The 18,960-nt window shown below is 41.3% G+C and overlaps 1 protein-coding gene across 2 annotated transcripts in view; it reads left to right on the plus strand.

The window, feature by feature from the left end:
• The window catches only part of EDEM3 (ER degradation enhancing alpha-mannosidase like protein 3), a 45,941-nt gene extending 29,351 nt beyond the window's left edge, over positions 1–16,590 (plus strand). Inside the window, exons 14-20 of one of the 2 annotated variants that reach the window (XM_075936768.2) lie at positions 443–608; positions 5,523–5,677; positions 6,626–6,779; positions 8,890–9,084; positions 10,701–10,866; positions 12,153–12,338; positions 15,151–16,036. In XM_075936768.2, coding sequence (XP_075792883.1) covers positions 443–608; positions 5,523–5,677; positions 6,626–6,779; positions 8,890–9,084; positions 10,701–10,866; positions 12,153–12,338; positions 15,151–15,158 — 1,030 coding nt within the window. In that variant the 3' untranslated portion in view covers positions 15,159–16,036. Of the gene's footprint in view, positions 1–442; positions 609–5,522; positions 5,678–6,625; positions 6,780–8,889; positions 9,085–10,700; positions 10,867–12,152; positions 12,339–15,150; positions 16,037–16,062 lie in introns of those variants that run through there. The other variant, XM_075936767.2, reaches the window with a different exon arrangement.
• The last annotated feature ends 2,370 nt before the right edge of the window (positions 16,591–18,960 follow it).

Consider the following 18,960-nt stretch of genomic DNA (forward strand, 5'->3'; position numbering starts at 1 on the left):
AAAGAGGCTGCAGGGAGTAGTCAGGGCTGAACAGTACCTCCCCCTGCACTCTCCAGCCTATGTTCGGCCCAAGCTTAGGACAACCTTGTGCTTCTATTCTGCTCAGTCAAATATAGCTTTGCTGCCCTGCTTCCATCCTTTCTCCTCATGACAGAAGAGCAGCCAAGCTAAACCTGAGCAGCACAGCAACCGTGTGCACCAGGTCACAGTGCCTGGAGAGGCGAGCTAAGCCCAGCCATGCAGGACAGGATCTGCAGCTGTGGGGAAGGCATTGGCAAACAGGATTAGACCCTGTTTGATTTTCTTTCCTACTATGAGAAATCTGGAATGCTAAGTATCATTAACTATTTGGAAACTGAATATCCTGTGATTGTTTTTACTGCCACTTTGAGAAGTATCAGTGTTCTAAAGCCATCTTTTCTTTTTCTCTCTCACCACATAGAATGGATTCTTTCTTCCTGGCTGAGATGTTTAAATACCTTTACCTGCTCTTTGCTGATAAGGAAGATATAATTTTTGATATAGAAGATTATATCTTTACTACAGAGGCTCATCTATTACCTTTGTGGCTCTCCACTACAAACCAAACAGTATCTAAAAAAAATACAGTGAGTTGACTCTTTAAAATTTGAATCTATTTTTAATAGCATTTAATGTGGTTTTAATTGGAAAAAATCAGAGTAAATGGTAAGTTTAAGCAATATAAGATTTTTGACAGATGTTTATTACATACAAACTGTTTCCTCATTACAGTAATTAGTGGCACCCATGAGTACTATCATTTTTTCCCATGATCAAGCCTGTTTTTAGGTACAGGTTGAACCTCTCTTGTCCGGCAACCTCCAGTAGGACCACAGACAGCCGCTGGGGATCAGGAAGCCAGTGCCCCCGGGAGAACCCTCACCTCCCCTGGCCCAGCAAACTCCCTCGTCTAGGACCAGTCAGGTCCCAAGGGTGCAGGATCAGGGAGATCCAACCTGTGTTTATAACTCAACCATAAAACATTGCTCCAGTCCAGGAACTTGGCAGAAAGGTCACAGAACACACTTGCTGGTAATAAACCAACCAATAAAACCCTGGTCTTCAGTTAGTGTTCTGAATACAAAAAATGACTTGGTAAATTAAATTTACCCTATAGTTAAAACAGGAAATATATTAGAGCTATACCAAACAAGAAAAGGTGTGATTTTTTTTTTTTTTTTTTTTTAATTTTAGGGGAAAAATAAAATGCTGAGTCAGCCTGCTGATCTAGGAATCCCAAGTGAGCTTTTCAGATGTAGGGCCAGGTCCTCAGCTGGTGTAAAGGGTTGAAATCAGTTGAACTATGGCAAATACCAGAAGTTGAGGCTCAGGCTCTTAGGGTGTGTCTACTCAGCAAAGTTATTTCGGAATAACGGCTGTTATTCCAAAATAAGTATGCGAGCAGCTACACAGCAATTCCGTTATTTTGAAATAATTTCGAAATAAATGACGGCTGATTCCAACTTCTGTAAACCTCATTCTATGAAGACTAATGCCCCTTCTGATATTTTGGAATAGGGGCTGTGTAGGTACTCCACTTCTGCTATTTTGAAATAGCCCCTCACCAGGGCCATTCTAAGTTATTCCTCTTGGGGCTCTAAATCAAGAGATCACATCTGCATTAGGAAGCCTGCCTCGGACTAATTTTGAGGCTTCCCTGTAATGTAGACGTGCTATTTCAAAATACTATTTTGGAATAACTATTCTGGAATAGCTTATTCCAATATAACTGTGCAGTGTAGACGTAGCCCCAGGGTCCTGCTCCCCAGGCCAAATGGGAACCTGTTGAAATCGCATACTCAGACTCTGCTGGAAGTGGTCGTGATAGAGTTTAAACAGTGCTTTTCTTTCATCTTCAGACATGGGTCTTTCCAGCAGCAGTAGCTGCCAGGCTAAATAGATAAATAATTCTCTCACTTTCTTAGCTGTCACCTATGGATAGCCCTCTTGTTAAATTGCCATTATTTTGACTTAGTGTGGTCACTCTTGGATAAGTTCTTCATATCCTTTACTTAGTGTTTTCTCCTAGCAATGTGCACTTTATGGCTGAGCATTCTATAGCACAACAGGGTGTTGCGAGTTGTGGCCCAAACTAAAGGCTCCCAAGTGCGCATTAATGTAGTGCTTTCAACAAGCATTATGCTAAGGTGTAATATGGAACTTTGAGTTCATGACAGCAGATCAGTTAGTTACTGTGTAACGCATTGATGTGCTTTAGAAATCACACCCACAACACTGTGCATCTGTGCTGTGTAGACAAGCTTTAAGACACTCAGGGTATGTTTACAGTCTAATAAAAGACCTCTGGCTGCCTAGAGCCCGAACCACTACATTGCAACTTTAAGCCCTGCAAGCCTGTGTGACATGATCAGGTTTTGAGACTTGGTGCCATTGAAACTGGAGTGCCTCAGATCAGTTATGGAAAACTGAGGTCACAGACTATTTCTGGCTGAGGGCTTTCTTCCTGGAGAACGTAATCTATTAAAGCAAAGCTTCACAGCTATACTGAGTGAATCCAACATTGAAAATGAAGGAAATACTGCCCTAGGAACCTGAAGACCAATGACTTTGAGATTAGACTTGTAAAATAATTTGTAGTGAGCCATATAGCAGCAGTTTTCAAGCTTTAGCAACCCAAAGACCCCCCATTTTGACTTAAATGTTGGGTTCCCCTGTCCCACCCTGCCCCTGCTTGCTCTGTCCCTCCTCCCTCTTACTTCCTCTCCCTCATGCTCACTCATTTTTATCAGGGGTAGGGTGAGGGCTGTAGCTGGGGGTAAAGGCTTCTGGGTAGGGTTGGAGATGAGGGGCTTTAGGCTGAGGCAGGGTGTTCAGGTGCAGGGGCATGAGGGCTTCTGCTAGAGGTATGGGCTCTGGTGTGGGGCCAGGGATGAGGGATTTTGGTGCAAGGAGGGGACTCCAGGCTGAGGCATGATGTTGGGGGGGGGTACAGGCTCTGAGAGGGAGTTGGAGTGCAGATGGGGACACTGGACTGGGGCATGGGATTGGGATGGGGATGGGCTTTACTGCAGCATGTCCCTGCAGCTCCTAAGTGTGTGGGCAGCCAGGGTGCCTCCACATTCTTCCCTTGTGCTCGCAGGCCCCATTGGTTATAGTTCCTGGCCATTGGGAGCTGCTGAGGTGGTTCTTGAGTGAGGTCAGCATGCAAAGCTTTCCTGGATGCCCATGCACCTAGGGCTGCATGGTACCTGGGAGCGGCACACAACCAGGGCAGGTGGGGAGTCTGTTTTAGCCCCAGGGAGGGAGAGGAGTTGATCAGCAGGGACCTCAGGTTCCCCTGTGGACTCTCAGGGGTCCACAGACCTCAGGTTGAGAAATGCTGCTTTTTAAAATTCATTAACTCATTGCATGTAAGCCTTAATTAACAAAAATTGGCCATGTTCCCTCATAGCTGTCTGCGCTTTCATCGCTCTGCTCTCCTTTTCCCAGGAGTTTGGCTGCCCCCAAAACCTTTGAGAAAAGCAACATTAGTAACAATAAAAGATAAGCATGGATTAAAAGGGACAGAACTTGTAAAAAGAAGTTGTACTAATATCTGTAGAAAATCTTTGAAATTCTGCATAGGGAGTATAACTTGTCCTGTATAGAAGGCAGAATATTTCCTTGATGGTAGCTGTGTATACCTGTTGGGGTATGAAGCAGGGTTTCCTAAAATCAGTAAAAACTCAGAGGGAAATCAGGGCTGAGATGTGAAAGTAAACTAAATATAAGCCGTGTTTAATCTACTAAATATTGATGAAGTCGAGTTTCATTGAAACATCTGTCCAAGTTACCAATATCTGAATAAGGTAAAGGGAAGGGAAAGATCCCATTTGAAATAGATTTCAGGAATTGGAAGAATTTGTAAAATAAACATAGTTATTGGAATGAAAACACTGATCGTTTTAAAATGCTTGATTGCAATAGATGAGAAGGAGAAACGCATCTTAATAGGCTGCATTGCTTACATTTATTCTAAGATACCATGGCAGCCACTTGAAATATCTTCGCCCGGCCTACTGCATTATTAGCAAGGTGACCTGCTGATGTTTCATTATTTAGTTTGATAGAAGATAGTGGGGGAGCAGTTTTCCTGGGCCTTAGTTTGTAACATTGCAGACTTTAGGTGGCTTGACTCTATTTATTTTATGTTGGTCATACTTCTAACAATAATTACTCAGTTACTTTGTACGGATGGGATGTCCCTCATAGAGGGGATTTGCTGGACCCAGGGAGATCTCTCCCAACATGGTTCATGCTGCCTGTTGCCTCCACCCCTGCCTCATGGCTTGGCTTCCCTCCCCATACTTGGGCTTCCTGGTCCAGGAACATCCGTGGTCCTGCCGGACCATGGATGTTGCCAGACCACAGAGTCCCAGTTAGGGGAGGTACAACCTGTATGTAGCAATTTCTTCCAGTAAAATAACTTTGTTATGCCTTGGCAACTTAAACATTTTTTCTGGAGCCTTTTTATTGTCCTTTAAATAGTGGGTCTTAGAGAATTATTGTTGTTAAATAACATTAAATGACTTTTTTCTTGCAGGTGTTTTGTAAGTGGATAAGAATTATACTCATTTCACAGATGGGGAAACTGTAATGAAGTTAAATGATTTGCCTGGGATCACTCAAAGTCATTTGCAGAGCCAGGAACAGATATATTGTCTAAACCCATGCAGTTCTTATGCTACAGTAAAATAGTGCTATTTGCAAATGTTAATAACTAAGCTCTTCCTTTCAAAGAAAAACCAATGTCATTTGCTTTACAGTTAGTCTGGTTTGAAAGTAGTTGATATTTCCACCTGTAAATTTCCTTGATTGTAACATATAGATTGTGGGGAAGAGAATACTTACAGCAAAAGACACTGTGTTTCCTTTTCTGAGAGAGCAAGAAGTTACATAGAGTGCCAGTATTTGATTTGCTTCAGCTTGAAAGCATCACTTACCAATAGAGGGCATAATCCTTCAATTTCTGTAACTAGTTTTGTTTAATTGGCACTTCTGTTTCTGGACATTGTGAATACAAAGATAACCTTCCAAATAGAAACCAAGACAGGACTGCATTTGAGCCCTCTGATACACAGCCTTGGTGCATTTGCTGCTGTTCATATCATTGTCTAATTGCAGCAAAATAGACTCAAGACCAGCATTATTTGTTTTATTTTGTACTAACTGGGAATGTTAGGAAGACAGAAAGTAAGAGCTGTTCAGAAAGGAAAATAATATAAAGATGGAGACTAGGGGACACTTTAAATGTTAAAGGCTTCAAAAAATAACACTTAAAATTTTATACACGTGCCAACAAGTTAGCAAAAAAGCAGGCAACTCAAAGTCTTACTGCTCCTCACTAGTAATTGCAGTTGAACATATCTTCCTGCCTTCAACTATTGTATGTATACAAGTAACTTCAGATTATGCCATCTGTTGTTGGATGATATTTTCCTTTGATAAGAAATTTTGAGTAATTGAGTTTCTTAATAGGTAATATGTTTTCTATGTTATAGACAACGGAATACATGGAGCTGGATGACAGTAACTTTGAATGGACATGTCCAAACACCCAGATTCTCTTCCCGAATGATCCTACATATGCTCAGAGTATCCGTGAACCTTTGAAAAATGTGGTGGATAAGAGCTGTCCTAGGGGCATTGCCAGAGTGTAAGATGGATGTTTTATATCTTCTGTTGCTAGGAATGACCAGAAAATTGGTGGTGGTTCAATTTGTTAGAAAAACAAGCCTTCCCCTCCCCTTTGCATCTATCAGAGAGATATGGTTACTTTGTTCACAAGAAGGTATTCCTTTTGCCTCTGCATAGGCAGGAAAGCTAGCTGTATTTCCTACCAGTGGTCAGCTAAATTCTAGCTGTTAATTATATAAAAGTAGAAGGAGTCCAGCACGAGTCACAGCTCCTAAATTGGGATTGGAGACTGGCTATTAAAAAAAATAACTTGTAAACTGAGCAAAGAGGTTTTGAAATCATTAATAGGAAAATTGTTTCATTTCTATAGTCACCCGAATAACCACTTTTCCTTTGCTTTTTCATGAATTCCACTGTAGATAATCTTGTATATACTTTAGGTTCTGTAAATTTTTTTAAAAAATCTGCCTTTGAGATTACTGCAATATTTACACAAGTGAAAATTAAGTGGGCCAAGAAATAGTTACGGGAAAACTGGTTCTTCTGTTTTTATTTAAACTTATATTGGTAATAAATGAAAATGCTGAACATTTCGAAAAGATGCTGAATAGTGCTGGCTCACACTTTAGCCAGGATACTGATAACAGTTTTAAGTAATGTTACACACACCTGTGATCATCCTTGCACTGTAAAACTGTTTGGGAAGTTCATAGTGTTTTACAAAAATTACAATTTTAGGGTAAAACTTTACTAGGGTAAAACTTTACTATCAGCTTTGTTTGCTAGAACTTTAATTTTCAGTTGAGATACGCCAGTGTAATTTTCCTATATTTGAAGATAGGAGTGGGTTCTGATGGCTTTGTGTATATTATATATCTCTGGCTTTTGATAACTCTCACATGTAAATCTGTTAGATAATTTAACTTATGTACTAGTTTGAAACTTTGGTCCTTACTGTCTTTGGCAGAGAGGAGAGTTTTGGGAATGGACCTAAACCACCACTAAGAGCCAGGGATTTTATGGCCAGTAACCCTGAGCATTTGGAGATACTGAAGAAGATGGGAGTCAGTTTGATTCATCTCAAAGATGGAAGAGTACAATTAGTGCAGCATGCAATTCAAGTAAGTCCCATATATATTTTATAGAATCCTTGGATGTATCCTGGCCCACTGAAATGAAAAAAATTCCCAATAACTGCAATAGGGGCAGACTGCATCCTGTGGCTTTACTGTAGTCTACTCCCACAGTTTGGGTTGCTTAGAAAGGGAATGCTGAAGCTTTTAAAAGTCATTTTTATCTTCGCTTTGTTGCTTCCTCTGATATTTTTAAACAGGGGGCTTAAGTTTTTGCTTTGTTTTTTCAACTTTGTCTTGTAATTAAGTGCCATAATCATCACTTGTTAAAACCAGTCTAACACCCTTAGAAATCAAAATGTGAATTGTTATTGAAACCTAAATATGGAAATGAATAACATAATCAGTAATCCTTACATTTGTTTAATTGGGTATCACATGCAGTGTGTTGCTGTCCATAAACTTAGTGAACTTAAGTTATACATTTAAAAACTCATAACTGCATTGTAGAAGGGTTTTTTGTTGTTTTTTGGGGGGGGGGGGGAGGAGGGAGCTGGGTTGGTTTTGTATGTCTGTGGTTTTGAGATTTTTGTTGGTTTTTTTTTTTTAAACTGCCAGTTTTGGCACCTGAAGAATCAGAGAAGCATGATCAGAGGTGCAGTTGTTCAGTGTGATCAGCAGTGTTATCAAATTTCCAATACATGCATCTGATGAAGTGGGTCTTTGCCCACGAAAGCTTATGCCCCAACACTTCAGTTAGTCTATAAGGTGCCACAGGACTCCTCGCCACTTTTGCAGATTCAGACTAACACGGCTACCCCTCTGATTCATAAAAGCCGAGAAACTTATCTTAGACCTAGATCACTCTAATATACTGTTGGCACATTTGCATGTATGATGTAAATGCCATCTATAAATTGGCATTAAATAGACATGAAATTAAAGTGTGTCTCTAGAGATGTCAGTGCATGTAATGTAACATAGTAAGCCAACGCTTCATTTTCAAGTGGATTATCTCAAATACATTTGAAATACAGGTTGAATCTCTCTAGTTGAGCACTCTGAGGACCTGACTGGTGCCAAGCCAGAGAATTTACTGGCTGGACCACAGGAGGTCAGCAATGTCTAGCAACATTACCAGCACTTCCACTGCTTATTGGGATGTTGAAAGAGATGTAGGGGTAAATCAGAGCTAAATAACAGCACAGAACCAGGGCTGGTGGCTGTAAACAAACTTTATGGGACCATGAGAAAGTTGGCCACACCCGTGATAAGTGGACATTTGGCTAAGTAAATCATACCAGACCAAGAGTGTATCCAGACGAGAGAAGTTCAACCTCTATTTGGCACTCGCTGTACCACAGAATTAGCATTTATACCTTGGCCTTATCAAAATTCCACAAGGCCATGGTTTAGAGCACAACCTTATTTTCAGAGTTCAAGAAAAACTTGAATGCTATCGAATAATTACCCACTATCGTAAAGTGAAAAATATTAAAGGGCACATAAAAGGTGCAGTAGAAATACAGAAGTATTATAATTGTCAGATAGTCTTTGCAAATACACTCTTAGCAGTATGACAACCTTAATATATGGCTTCTGTGTCTTCCAGAAATTGCTAATTGGTTTTGTTTCTAGTGTGACTATTTGACACAGAAATAATTCGGAGTTTCCTTTAATATTTTTCTACTTATCTGATAAAGCATAATCAGTTTCTCTCTACAAACAGTATTTTATTTGAAGAATGCTTTAAAAGTATGAATTTACCACACATTCCAGATCAGCAAAATAATTCATATATTTTACACTAGTCCAGACACCAGTTTTTCACTTATGTTGTCAAGTTGTCTAAAATTTAAACTAAAAATAATGAGTAGATGAAGTCAAAACTTTTTTCCATTATCTTATTGTAAACAATTATATTTCTGATAAGGAAAAATTATGTTCAGAATTTTTTTATTTTTAATAAGTCTGCACTGCCTAACTTTGGCATTTCTCATGCCGGGCAATGAGGATCAAGTTAGTTCCCATTTTGTTCAGCCATCTCTTTCTTAGAAGGTTGGCTACCACAGTGACCTTTCAGGAATTCACCAGCAGCAGTAAAACTTTGGTTCTGCAAAATATTTAAGCTACTACCCCTAATGTCTTTACTCCTTAGGCAGCAAGTTCACTTGATGCTGAAGATGGTTTGCGATTCATGCAGGAAATGATTGAACTATCTAGTCAACAACAAAAGGAGCAGCAGCTGCCACCGCGTGCTGTTCAAATTGTTTCCCACCCGTTCTTTGGCAGAGTAGTATTGACAGCTGGGCCAGCGCAATTTGGAATGGACCTGTCCAAACACAACATAGGGGTATGTATATAGTCTAAGGCTTGTCACATGATTTGCTCTTGAATTTTATTTTTGTGCAGCCTTTCGTGCATTAGTCTTAATTTTATAGTATTGCATTTTATTTCAGTAGTCAGCTACTATTTTTGTAGGTTTATAATAGGCATTTAAAATAGCTGGAATATTAGATTGTGTGGCTTTTTCTTCTGACTCAGATACTATAGCCTTCACACACAGGCGTTCTAGTTATTTTCTGAATGCTATTAGTGGATATAATTCTTGGGGGAGGGGCCAGTGTAAGGGAAGAGAGTTTAAGCTGCTAGGATTCAGCATATCTGCCACACATTTGTGAATTTACGATATTTTAAAAGTTTAACAGAGGGTAGATTCTCCTTAGACGCTTCCTTTGGATTTCTGATGGGCTTTCTGGATAAAGAGAAAATGGAGAGAAATTACTTATTGCATTTGATGTCAATGTCAAAACTCCTATTAACTTCAACGGGTAAATTCCAGCTCAACGGGTATCCTTAGAACTTTGTTTTATAGTTAAAGTATATCTGTGTACTCATATGGTTTATAATCTTAACCATGACTATTCTGTATTTTGTGGAATATACTTAAAAGGCTTTTTATAAGAGCATGGATTTAATCTCTGGAACCTCTTAGGTTTGTAGTATGGTGTGACCGAGTCCGGGGTAGGGGCCTTGCGCTCTCCCCCCTTGAGGCCGTCTCGCTCCTGGTCGCTAATGTTTCCCACACCTCACGCTGGAGCGATTTGTGTTCTGTGCACGATGTTTGCCACGTTCCAAGTGCGAGCAGAAAGAGTTCGTTGCTCTCCGGGACAGAGGGAGAGGGGGGCCTGGGCCCAACCTCACTCGGAGGCCTGGGCCCATGGCCCTAAGGACTCAGATCTTCCGTGATCCGGTCTGGCTGACGGCGTACAGCCAAAACGCGCCAGCCCACTAACCTCTTATGGTTGTGCCCTGGGCTGCTTCCTCTCCCCCTTTTACCTGTGCCTGTCTGCTGGATGAGGTGGGGGCTCGGACGCCCTCGCCCTTCCCCCTAACCCCTCTGGCCTGGAACCTAGAGGCTAACCTCACCCCAGGTCTTCAGGGTGTCCCCAGAGCGGTTGCCAGTTGGGGGATTCGGCTCCCTGGAGCCATGTCAATTTCGCCTCAGCCCCCTCCCCCCCCCCCCCCACGGCGGCGGCATTTTTAAACGCCCCACTGCTTCCAGCGCTCCCAGGCCGTTCTGAGGTCGGGGGGGGAGGGGGAGTCCCGCCCTCTCCATAATGTCCACGCTATTGCTTGCTCCGGACCCCGGGCTCACCTGCTGCGCGGGAGCACCTAGCATACCACTGGTGCCCCGCACCTTGTGCCCCAAACAGGGCTTGCCCACCGGGGGCTTCGGTGCAGGACAGGGGCATCCTGTCACACATGGGATACTAAATCAGTGCAAATAAATTAATTTAAAAATTGACTTCCGTGACAGATTCTCAAAAAGTGGTCTAAAGACTCTAAGACAACAGTCCTTTAGTATACTGGGAAAATATAGATGTCTTTTTGGGATGATTGGAAAAAATTAAAAGGCAGGAAATATTTAGTCGCTTAAACTTTAAATCAATTACATCTCTCAAACAGACAAGAGGATTTGTTGCAACCAGTAAACCTTACAATGGATGCTCGGAGATCACTAATCCTGAAGCACTGAAGGAGAAAATTGCTTTGATGCAGAGAGGCCAGTGCATGTTTGCTGAAAAGGCGAGAAACATCCAAAAAGCTGGAGCAATAGGAGGCATTGTTATTGGTAAATAAAACTCTCCTTATTGTTTTGTACAAATGTAACTTGTGTTTCACCAAGATTGTTTAGATTATATATAAACATATTTTCAAGTCTGGGAGGCATCTGTTATGTTCTTGTGAGCAGTTAGTACAAGGTACAAAAATCCTGTTGGAACAAATGAAATGGGTACCGTATTTTCTGGCGTATAAGACGACTTTTTATACTAAAAAACATCCCCCAAAAATCGGGGGTCGTCTTATACGCCGGGTATAAACATACTGTAGCTTCGGCTACATACAGAACGTCCTTGTGCTGATACTGTATGTACCGCGCTGAGCCAATCACAGCAAGCGGTGTCATCTATTAATGCATACAAAGCCTGCTCAGATTGGCTGAGTCAGAGAGGCGGGCTATTACCACCTTTGCCAATCCAAGCAGGCTTTGTATGAACATGATGAGGATTTTGAAGGATTTTAAGTACTGGTAAGTCAAAACCATTTTAATTAAAATTATTTAAATCAAATCTGATGTTATTAAATGGTGTTGCCTCGGAAGGGAGGGTAGTCTTATACGGCGAGTATAGGCCAAAACCTATGTTTTAACTGGAAAATTAGGGGGTCGTCTTGTACACCCAGTCACCTTATACGCTGGAAAATACGGTATATTTCATATCGTACGTGCACACACAAATGGAGCCAGTCAGAAACCTACTAGTGAAGAAATTCAGTGAGGAATTAGAAGTTATAATTAACTCTTGTTTGCAGCTGAAGGTTGTTCATCCTATCTTCTTTAGTTCTTGGTTTTTTTCCAGCTAGTTGGTACATTTTTTTTTCTCTAGAAATACTATTTACATTCCTTATTAAAAGTTAACTATCATTTCAGTATAGCAGTTCTGAAGTGATGTACATTGAGACCTTTTACATCCAGGAACACATGTGCTTGTGAAACAGCTTTTTCCTTCTAAATCCAGCATCATTCTTGACTTTCCACAGACAGGCAGGCACCCACCAGCTGTTGAACTTTGAGGTAAATTGAAAATACAAAATTAAAACTGTTTGAGAGCTGCCAAAGAATATTCCCTGCCACCCATCTCTCATGCAAGCAAATAGAACTGAAATACATTCCGCCTTTCAACTATCTTGCTTCTGTCCACTAGGAAATAAGGTTAGAAAATGGTGGGAATTCTAATTAAACTATAGCACGTTCTCTGAAATTCCCACACTAGCTATTCACGCTACCTTTAACCTGTGACGTGAGTGCATCAGTTTGATCTGAATATATCTTGCTTACTCTGACTTTCTGTTGCTTAGATGACAATGAGGGAAGCAGTAGCGACACTGCTCCTCTATTCCAAATGGCGGGTGATGGAAAGAATACAGATGATATCAAAATCCCCATGCTCTTCCTGTTCAACAAAGAAGGAAATATTATACTTGATGCAATCCAGGAATACGAGGCTGTAGAAGTGCTTCTCTCAGATAAAGCAAAAGACAGAGGTACGGGCAAAGCCATACATGTCTTAGATTATTACTTACCTGTTGATGTGACATGAAATATGAATCAGTGGTTCTTCTTTGCTAGCTGGAAAAAAAATAAGTGAATTGAGATTGAGGAGAAAATTCCGCTGTCTGAACTAGGGATGTAAGATCCCATTTAATTATGTTTAACCAGTTAACAGATCAAAGGAGGTGTGGGTGGCCAGGGCAGTCCCTGCCTGTGGGGCACCTGGGTTCCCTGCAGGCAGAGGCTGCCTTGGATGCTGTGGCAGGCCCTTCTGCAGAGCTGGAGTAGCTGTTCCAGTCACCTTAGGCCCATGGTCACCAACCAGTAGATCGCGATCTACCAGTAGATCTCAGGGGCTCTAAGAGTAGCTCTTGAGCCCTCTCTGAACTGCGTGCCTGCGCAGTACATTTACATTGGATTTCCTCATTTGAGGAGCAGCTACTCACCAAGCAACAACACAGGTGAGTAGCTGCGAGGAATGGTGGGAGCTGGGAGGTCGGGAGGGCTGAAACATCCCAGCCAGCTGACTGTGGCTTTCACAGCTGGAGCTAGGCGCATCCTCCCTGGGCTGAGCGCAGGGCAGCTGGGCTGGAGAAAAGAGAAGCGGCTGTCCGGCCAGCTGGCCATGGCGCTCAGCCAGGGTGCACCAAGCTCCACGTGGGCTGGCGCAGAGGAGAAGCTCCCTGGCCAGCTGGCTGTGGCGTTTAGCCCAGAGGAAGCTGAACCGCGCTCCAGCTGATTGGGCGGCTTCCCCTCTGCGCCTGCCCATGTGGAGCTTGGTGGCACCCTGGCTGAGCACCATGGCCAGCTGGCTGGGCAGCCGCTTTTCTTCGCTCCAGTCCGGAGGGAGCGCGCGTCAGAGGCTTCCCTCCGTGGCTGGTGTAGGAAACTCCCTGCCCCCAACCTTGTTCCCTCTCCTCTGCCCCAAACTTGTCCCCTGGCCTCCTGTTCCCTCTCCCTTGCCCCCCCCCCGACCTCGCTGCAGAAACCTGCCCCCCCCTGCAGAAACTTGTCCCCCAGCACCTTGCCCCCCCGCTGAAACCAGTTCCTTCTGACACCCTGTCTCCTACTACAGAAACCTGTCCCCCTGCTCCCCTCTGCAGAAACCTTTCCCCCCAGCACCTGTCCCCTGCTGCAGAAACCTATCCTGGCACCCTGTCCCCCCAAGTGCCCATCTGGCCACAACCACTCCTGCACTCCCCTTTCCCCAGACCCTAGATCTATCAAACACCGGAACCTCATGCCCTCAGCCCCTCACATACCCCAACCCAAATTCCTGCACCCTCACATCCGCAAGCCTGTGGCTTGCTTAGTATCCCAACACTGCCCAGCCTGGAGCCCCCTCCCCGAGCCAGTGTCCCCTTCTCCACCTCCTCCTGCATCCAGATTTCCTCCCAGAGCTTGCACCTCTCACCCCTTCCCACACCCAAATCCCTCATTCCCACCCCAGAGCCTACACATCCTGTCTCAACACAGCAAGGGTCCAGCTAGACTGCAGGGCTGTGTCTACATTGGCACCCCTTTCCGGAAAAGGGATGCTAATGAGACACTTCGGAATTGCAAATTCCGTGGGGGATTTAAATATCCCCCGCGGCATTTGCATGAACATGGCTGCCGCTTTTTTCCGGCTCAGGGTTTTGCCGGAGAAAAGCGCCAGTCTAGACGGGATCTTGCGGAAAATAAGCCCTTTTCCGGAAGATCCCTTATTCCTACTTAATAAAGGGCTTATTTTCCACAAGATCCCGTCTAAACTGGCGCTTTTCTCTGGCAAAACCCCAAGCCGGAAAAAAGCGGCAGCCGTGTTCATGCAAATGCCGCGGGGGATATTTAAATCCCCCGCGGAATTTGCAATTCCGAAGTGTCTCATTAGCATCCCTTTTCCGGAAAGGGGTGCCAATATAGACACAGCCCAGGAGTTTTTCAGGATTCTGGAGAGATCCCAGAAAAACTCTTCTACATCCAGGGTTGCGTTTGTTCTTCTGCTTTTTAAGTGGAAGAGCAAACAGGCTCTTTTGGTCACCCCTATATTCCTCTTTCCACAAGGGTGGAAAAAGAAGTGTTTTTTTTTCTGACATTTGGTCCAGTGTAGACAGGCCAAATGTTGGAAAAACCTCTTCCTACAGAAGAATAAAAAAAAAATAATAAGCAGCAGTATAAGGATTGGGGATAGCAAGTGATGGAGAGGAGGAAAATAGAGAGGGCGGGGCTTCATGGAAGGGGAGGGGCGGTAGATCTTGGCTTGGTCTGTCATTTAAAAAGTGATCTTGGGTGTAAAAAGTTTGGAGACCACTGCCCTAGGCTAACCAGAAGTGGTAAGCATTACCCTATAAGGGTGATGCTTACTGGTTAACCTTTCACATCCCTAGCCTGGCCTTCTAGTTTGTTTGAACACTAACAATAGTTTCATTCAAACTGTAACAGTCTGTTAGTCTTCCAGTACATGTCCAAATTATTTAACTTGAAACTCTTTACACAATGTCCCTAATGGAAAAAGTTAGCATGATGATTGTAGTTTAACATCTTTTGAAAGCTAAATAATACATGTGACTAGCAGTACTTGAAAGTTGTTTTAATATTGTGGTCTCCTAAACCCCTTTCCTTGAAGAGGGTTTTCATACTCTGCTTTAATATCAAGCCTTGCATATGCTTCTCAGTTCCAAATGAGTTTCTTCGTATCTGTAAATATAGACCTGATTTTTTTTCCCCTGTAAAGGCTAGCCAGAAGTGGTTCTTAGTGAGATTAAAGTTGCCAGCACCAGTGACTTTACATAAATAAAGATTAGCACATTCATTTTCCCTCATCAGATATATAAAGTTACAGCACTTCCAGATGCCTCACATGGATTCCTTCATGTTCACCTATTTATACCAATAGGTGAGCTGTTCAAAGTACTACTTGGCTATTAAATTATTTCTGGAGCAACTGCATTATAAAAAATCCAATCTTTTGCTTTCACCAAACACAACAGGATATTATTATTATGTTATGGATTTTAATGTGTGTATGTGCTTTTTCTCCTCCTTGTGCTATCATTGGAATTTCAGCAACAATATTTAAAGGTAAAATGATTCCAAACTACATTATTGATAGCAGTAAGTATCTTATATTAATAATCAAAGTTATACAGTCTGACTACCTAGAATTCTTGAAAACTGTATGCTTTATTTAGCCGTGTCAGTTTTCTTTGGATTTGAAAGTTTATGTAATTGAACCGGAAGCACCTTCTGATATTACCACAATGGGGAGCTAAGGCAGGGTCTTGTTTTATGTGGTAATATGTCTGAATTTCAGTTTAAAAGAATAAATCAAGACTTTTCACACTTATCAAATGAAAACCTTGTGGCTGTACTAAACTCGAGTCTCATAACTTAAGGGTGGTGATGAACTAGAGTGTGCACTCATGACTAAGAGATGGCAGCCCTGACACAGTAGCCAAGCCTACTTAACAGCTACAGCAGCTATTACCTTGAATTCACTAAACTTACACAGAAATGATCAATTAACTTTTCACCTTTTGCAAATACTGTTCTTTAATTATAATGCACAGTGCCTAAGAGGAACTAAGATCACACTAATAAAATCTGTGCTTTCATAAGGTCTGGAACAAGATCAAAAGGAGAAGATTGAAAATACAATTAGATGTTCATTTTCCAGTGTGTTTCAGTTGTATTTTGAAAGTACTTTCAAAATTCTTTTTTTTTTTTTTTTAAATAAAGATTTGGAAATGGAAAACATGGACCAGAAGTCATCTGAAAATGATTCACACAGGCAGAGATCAGAAGAGACCTCAAGAAATCAGGACCTTGACTTGGTCAGTCAAGAGCCTGAAGGAGAAGAAACTTCTGAGGTTACTCACCTTGATGTAAATAGTGACAGTGTTTCCATTTCAAACCAGGAGTCCTGTATCACAGAAATCCATGAGGCTAATATTCAGGAGACTGAAAGTACAGAATTAGATATCAAGTCTCAGGACCAATCTCCGACTGAGACAGATTCTAACTCCAATTGGGATAATAAAGTCCAGCCTATGGAATCCATATTAGCAGATTGGAATGAAGATATAGAAGCATTTGAAATGATGGAAAAGGATGAACTATGACTTCTAATAATTTATTTGTGGATCAACAAAATGGTGAATTTGTTGGGTAAAAGTGAGGCCCTAATATCTAAGAATTAGAAATTGTTCAGTATTGTGATGAGCAACCAGGTTTCACCTGGATAATATAATAGAAACCCAGCACGTGTTATAATTTATATGGTTTTAATTTTTCCTGTTTCGAAATGGGAATGTGCAATTGAACGGTTTGTATGGCTCTGTTGCATGGTGCTGTAACACAGAAGGTTTCATTCAGGGACTTAGATTTCTGCATTCCAGGCTTCCAGAGAACAGATTGCCTTGGCCTCTGGAAAGGTAGAAAGTTGAATGTAAATGGGATTAATGTACCACTTTTGGCTGGTTATAGCACTTGAAGGCCATAATCAAAGACTATTCTAGTTACAGATGCAGTTTCAACTGATAAAGGCCTTTATAGAGAGAGAGAGAGGTGAAGATGTGAGACATTTTCAGCTGTACTGTCTTTAAGACCCACTAGGAACAGCTTGATTTGTCCTGACATTTTATATCCTAATAAGATATGGCAGTGTTGCTCATCACTTCGTTAATCTGAAGAATGACCAAGATTACTTGGATTTTTCCTCATGTTCTTATTTCAACTAGAGAGGCTGCATAAACCAAAGGTAACATGCTCTATCAGGAAGCTCTTTTAGGAAAATTAAGAAGGTTTTGCTAAGTAGAGGATTAGGACTTAAATGTTCACAGTGATTATGAAGATTGCCACTTAAATGCATTTTGCCCAATTTCCTTTAATTAATACATTTTTCCTTTTTGGCTTTCCATGCTTAAAGCCATCACGCTTAAAATTACCCCAAAACACAGAACTTAGTATCTATTTTCAGCGAAAAATAATGCTCAATAGATGAGAAATTTAACAACTTGTTTTCTTTACAAGTACGTATGTCAGCCTTACACCACCTCTTTTACCTATGTAACACTTTGGGCAAGAAGGCCAGTATCAGTAGTGAAGTAAAATTGTTTACCTTTAGCTGTTGGGTCCATAATTCAAAATTTAGTGGTGTGAAGTCAAAGAATAATTGATATACTTCAGGGCTCAGGTGTTTTTTTTTTTTTTTTTTTTTTACAGGTAAGTATTTATCATGTTTTCAGAAGTATCCTCTAATTAAACCACAAATCTGTTTGAGCAGTTATATTTTGGACACAATTAAGCTAACTGCCAAAAATTTAGTTTAAGTTGAAATACAGATATAGGTTTTAGTTAATTAGGGTTCAATTTAGTATCTCATTAATCTGATTTTCCTTTTAAAAGAGTAACTTGATTTAACACTGCCTATATTATGCACCAGACTAAAACTGAAAGTTTATATATTTATATGTAGTCTTTATAAAGACAGAACGCTGTATCCCTGTCTGAAGTGCACCTTTCATTTTTATTGGTGAGTCTGTGCCGAATATGCAAATGCCAGTCAGTACAGCCATACTGTATTGTACTTATGTATATTCATGGACAATTACAAGTCCCAGACGAATGTTGTATACATGTAATCTGGTAGTGACACTTGCTCTCATGAGTATCAAAATGCACATGCACCTTTCAGAGCATGGTAGTCAATCATATGATACAGAGAGTAACAATTTAATTGAATAGATTTGTAATTAACTTAGAGTGAAGCAGTGGGGTACTATTTAATAAGTGTCCTTTTAAAATGTAGTTTGTTTCTTTGCACAAGTAACAATGGAGATTTGGGCTTAATCTATTGGTACAGTGCTGAAGTGAAACACTTTTCTCATTTTAGATGGAGGGGTTGATTTTTTTTTTTTAAAGGGTGGGAGTGTTTTTCAAAATCTTTTAAGTGTCCTTTGTAACTTGGGTGACCGGATGGTGGAATTGTGACATGCCCAATATGGCCACAGAATCTGTTGACTTCAGTGAGGGTTTTTCTGAGCCAAAGGTGACGTGACTGCAAGTGGCCAGTTGCACCATTGGGTGGTGCCATTCAGAAATTCTAAGTCTGAAAAGAACTTTGTGCCATTGATGAGGGTTTTTTTGCAAACTCTCCTGCATGTAGATTACTCTAATAAGCTGTACAGGTTCTGCATTTATTTCTACAGAGAGACTAGGGAAGGGAGTTGCATTTAGATATTTTTAATGATTGTAGGTGAAGTGGTTCTCAAATTAAATCGTAACAGCTGAAGTTTTCAGTTCCTTCGTGCAGAACAGGATTTAGTTTTAACTCTAACCTTTGTCTTGATTAGTAGAAGTTTGCGCTCTAATTCTCCCTGTCAATACAAGGTCACAGTAATATATGGACTGATTAACCTTACATTATGTGTAAATACCTGCACAACAGTTCTGACAGTCACAGACATATTCCCTCCTTTCAAGTCAGGGCTTAAGAGAATCTCTTGATAATATTTTTGAAGCTTTTCTTGAGTGGTGGTCTACCTCAGATAAATGTTGTTCCCTTTTTTTGAGATACTTTAAGTTTTACTTTTAAGTGATTGACAGCCATTGAACCATAGTTTAAGGAACTGCATC

This window comes from Pelodiscus sinensis, chromosome 9 (genome assembly GCF_052426305.1).
Source record: "Pelodiscus sinensis isolate ZL-2025 chromosome 9, ASM5242630v1, whole genome shotgun sequence".
NCBI classification, from domain to species: Eukaryota; Metazoa; Chordata; order Testudines; family Trionychidae; genus Pelodiscus; species Pelodiscus sinensis.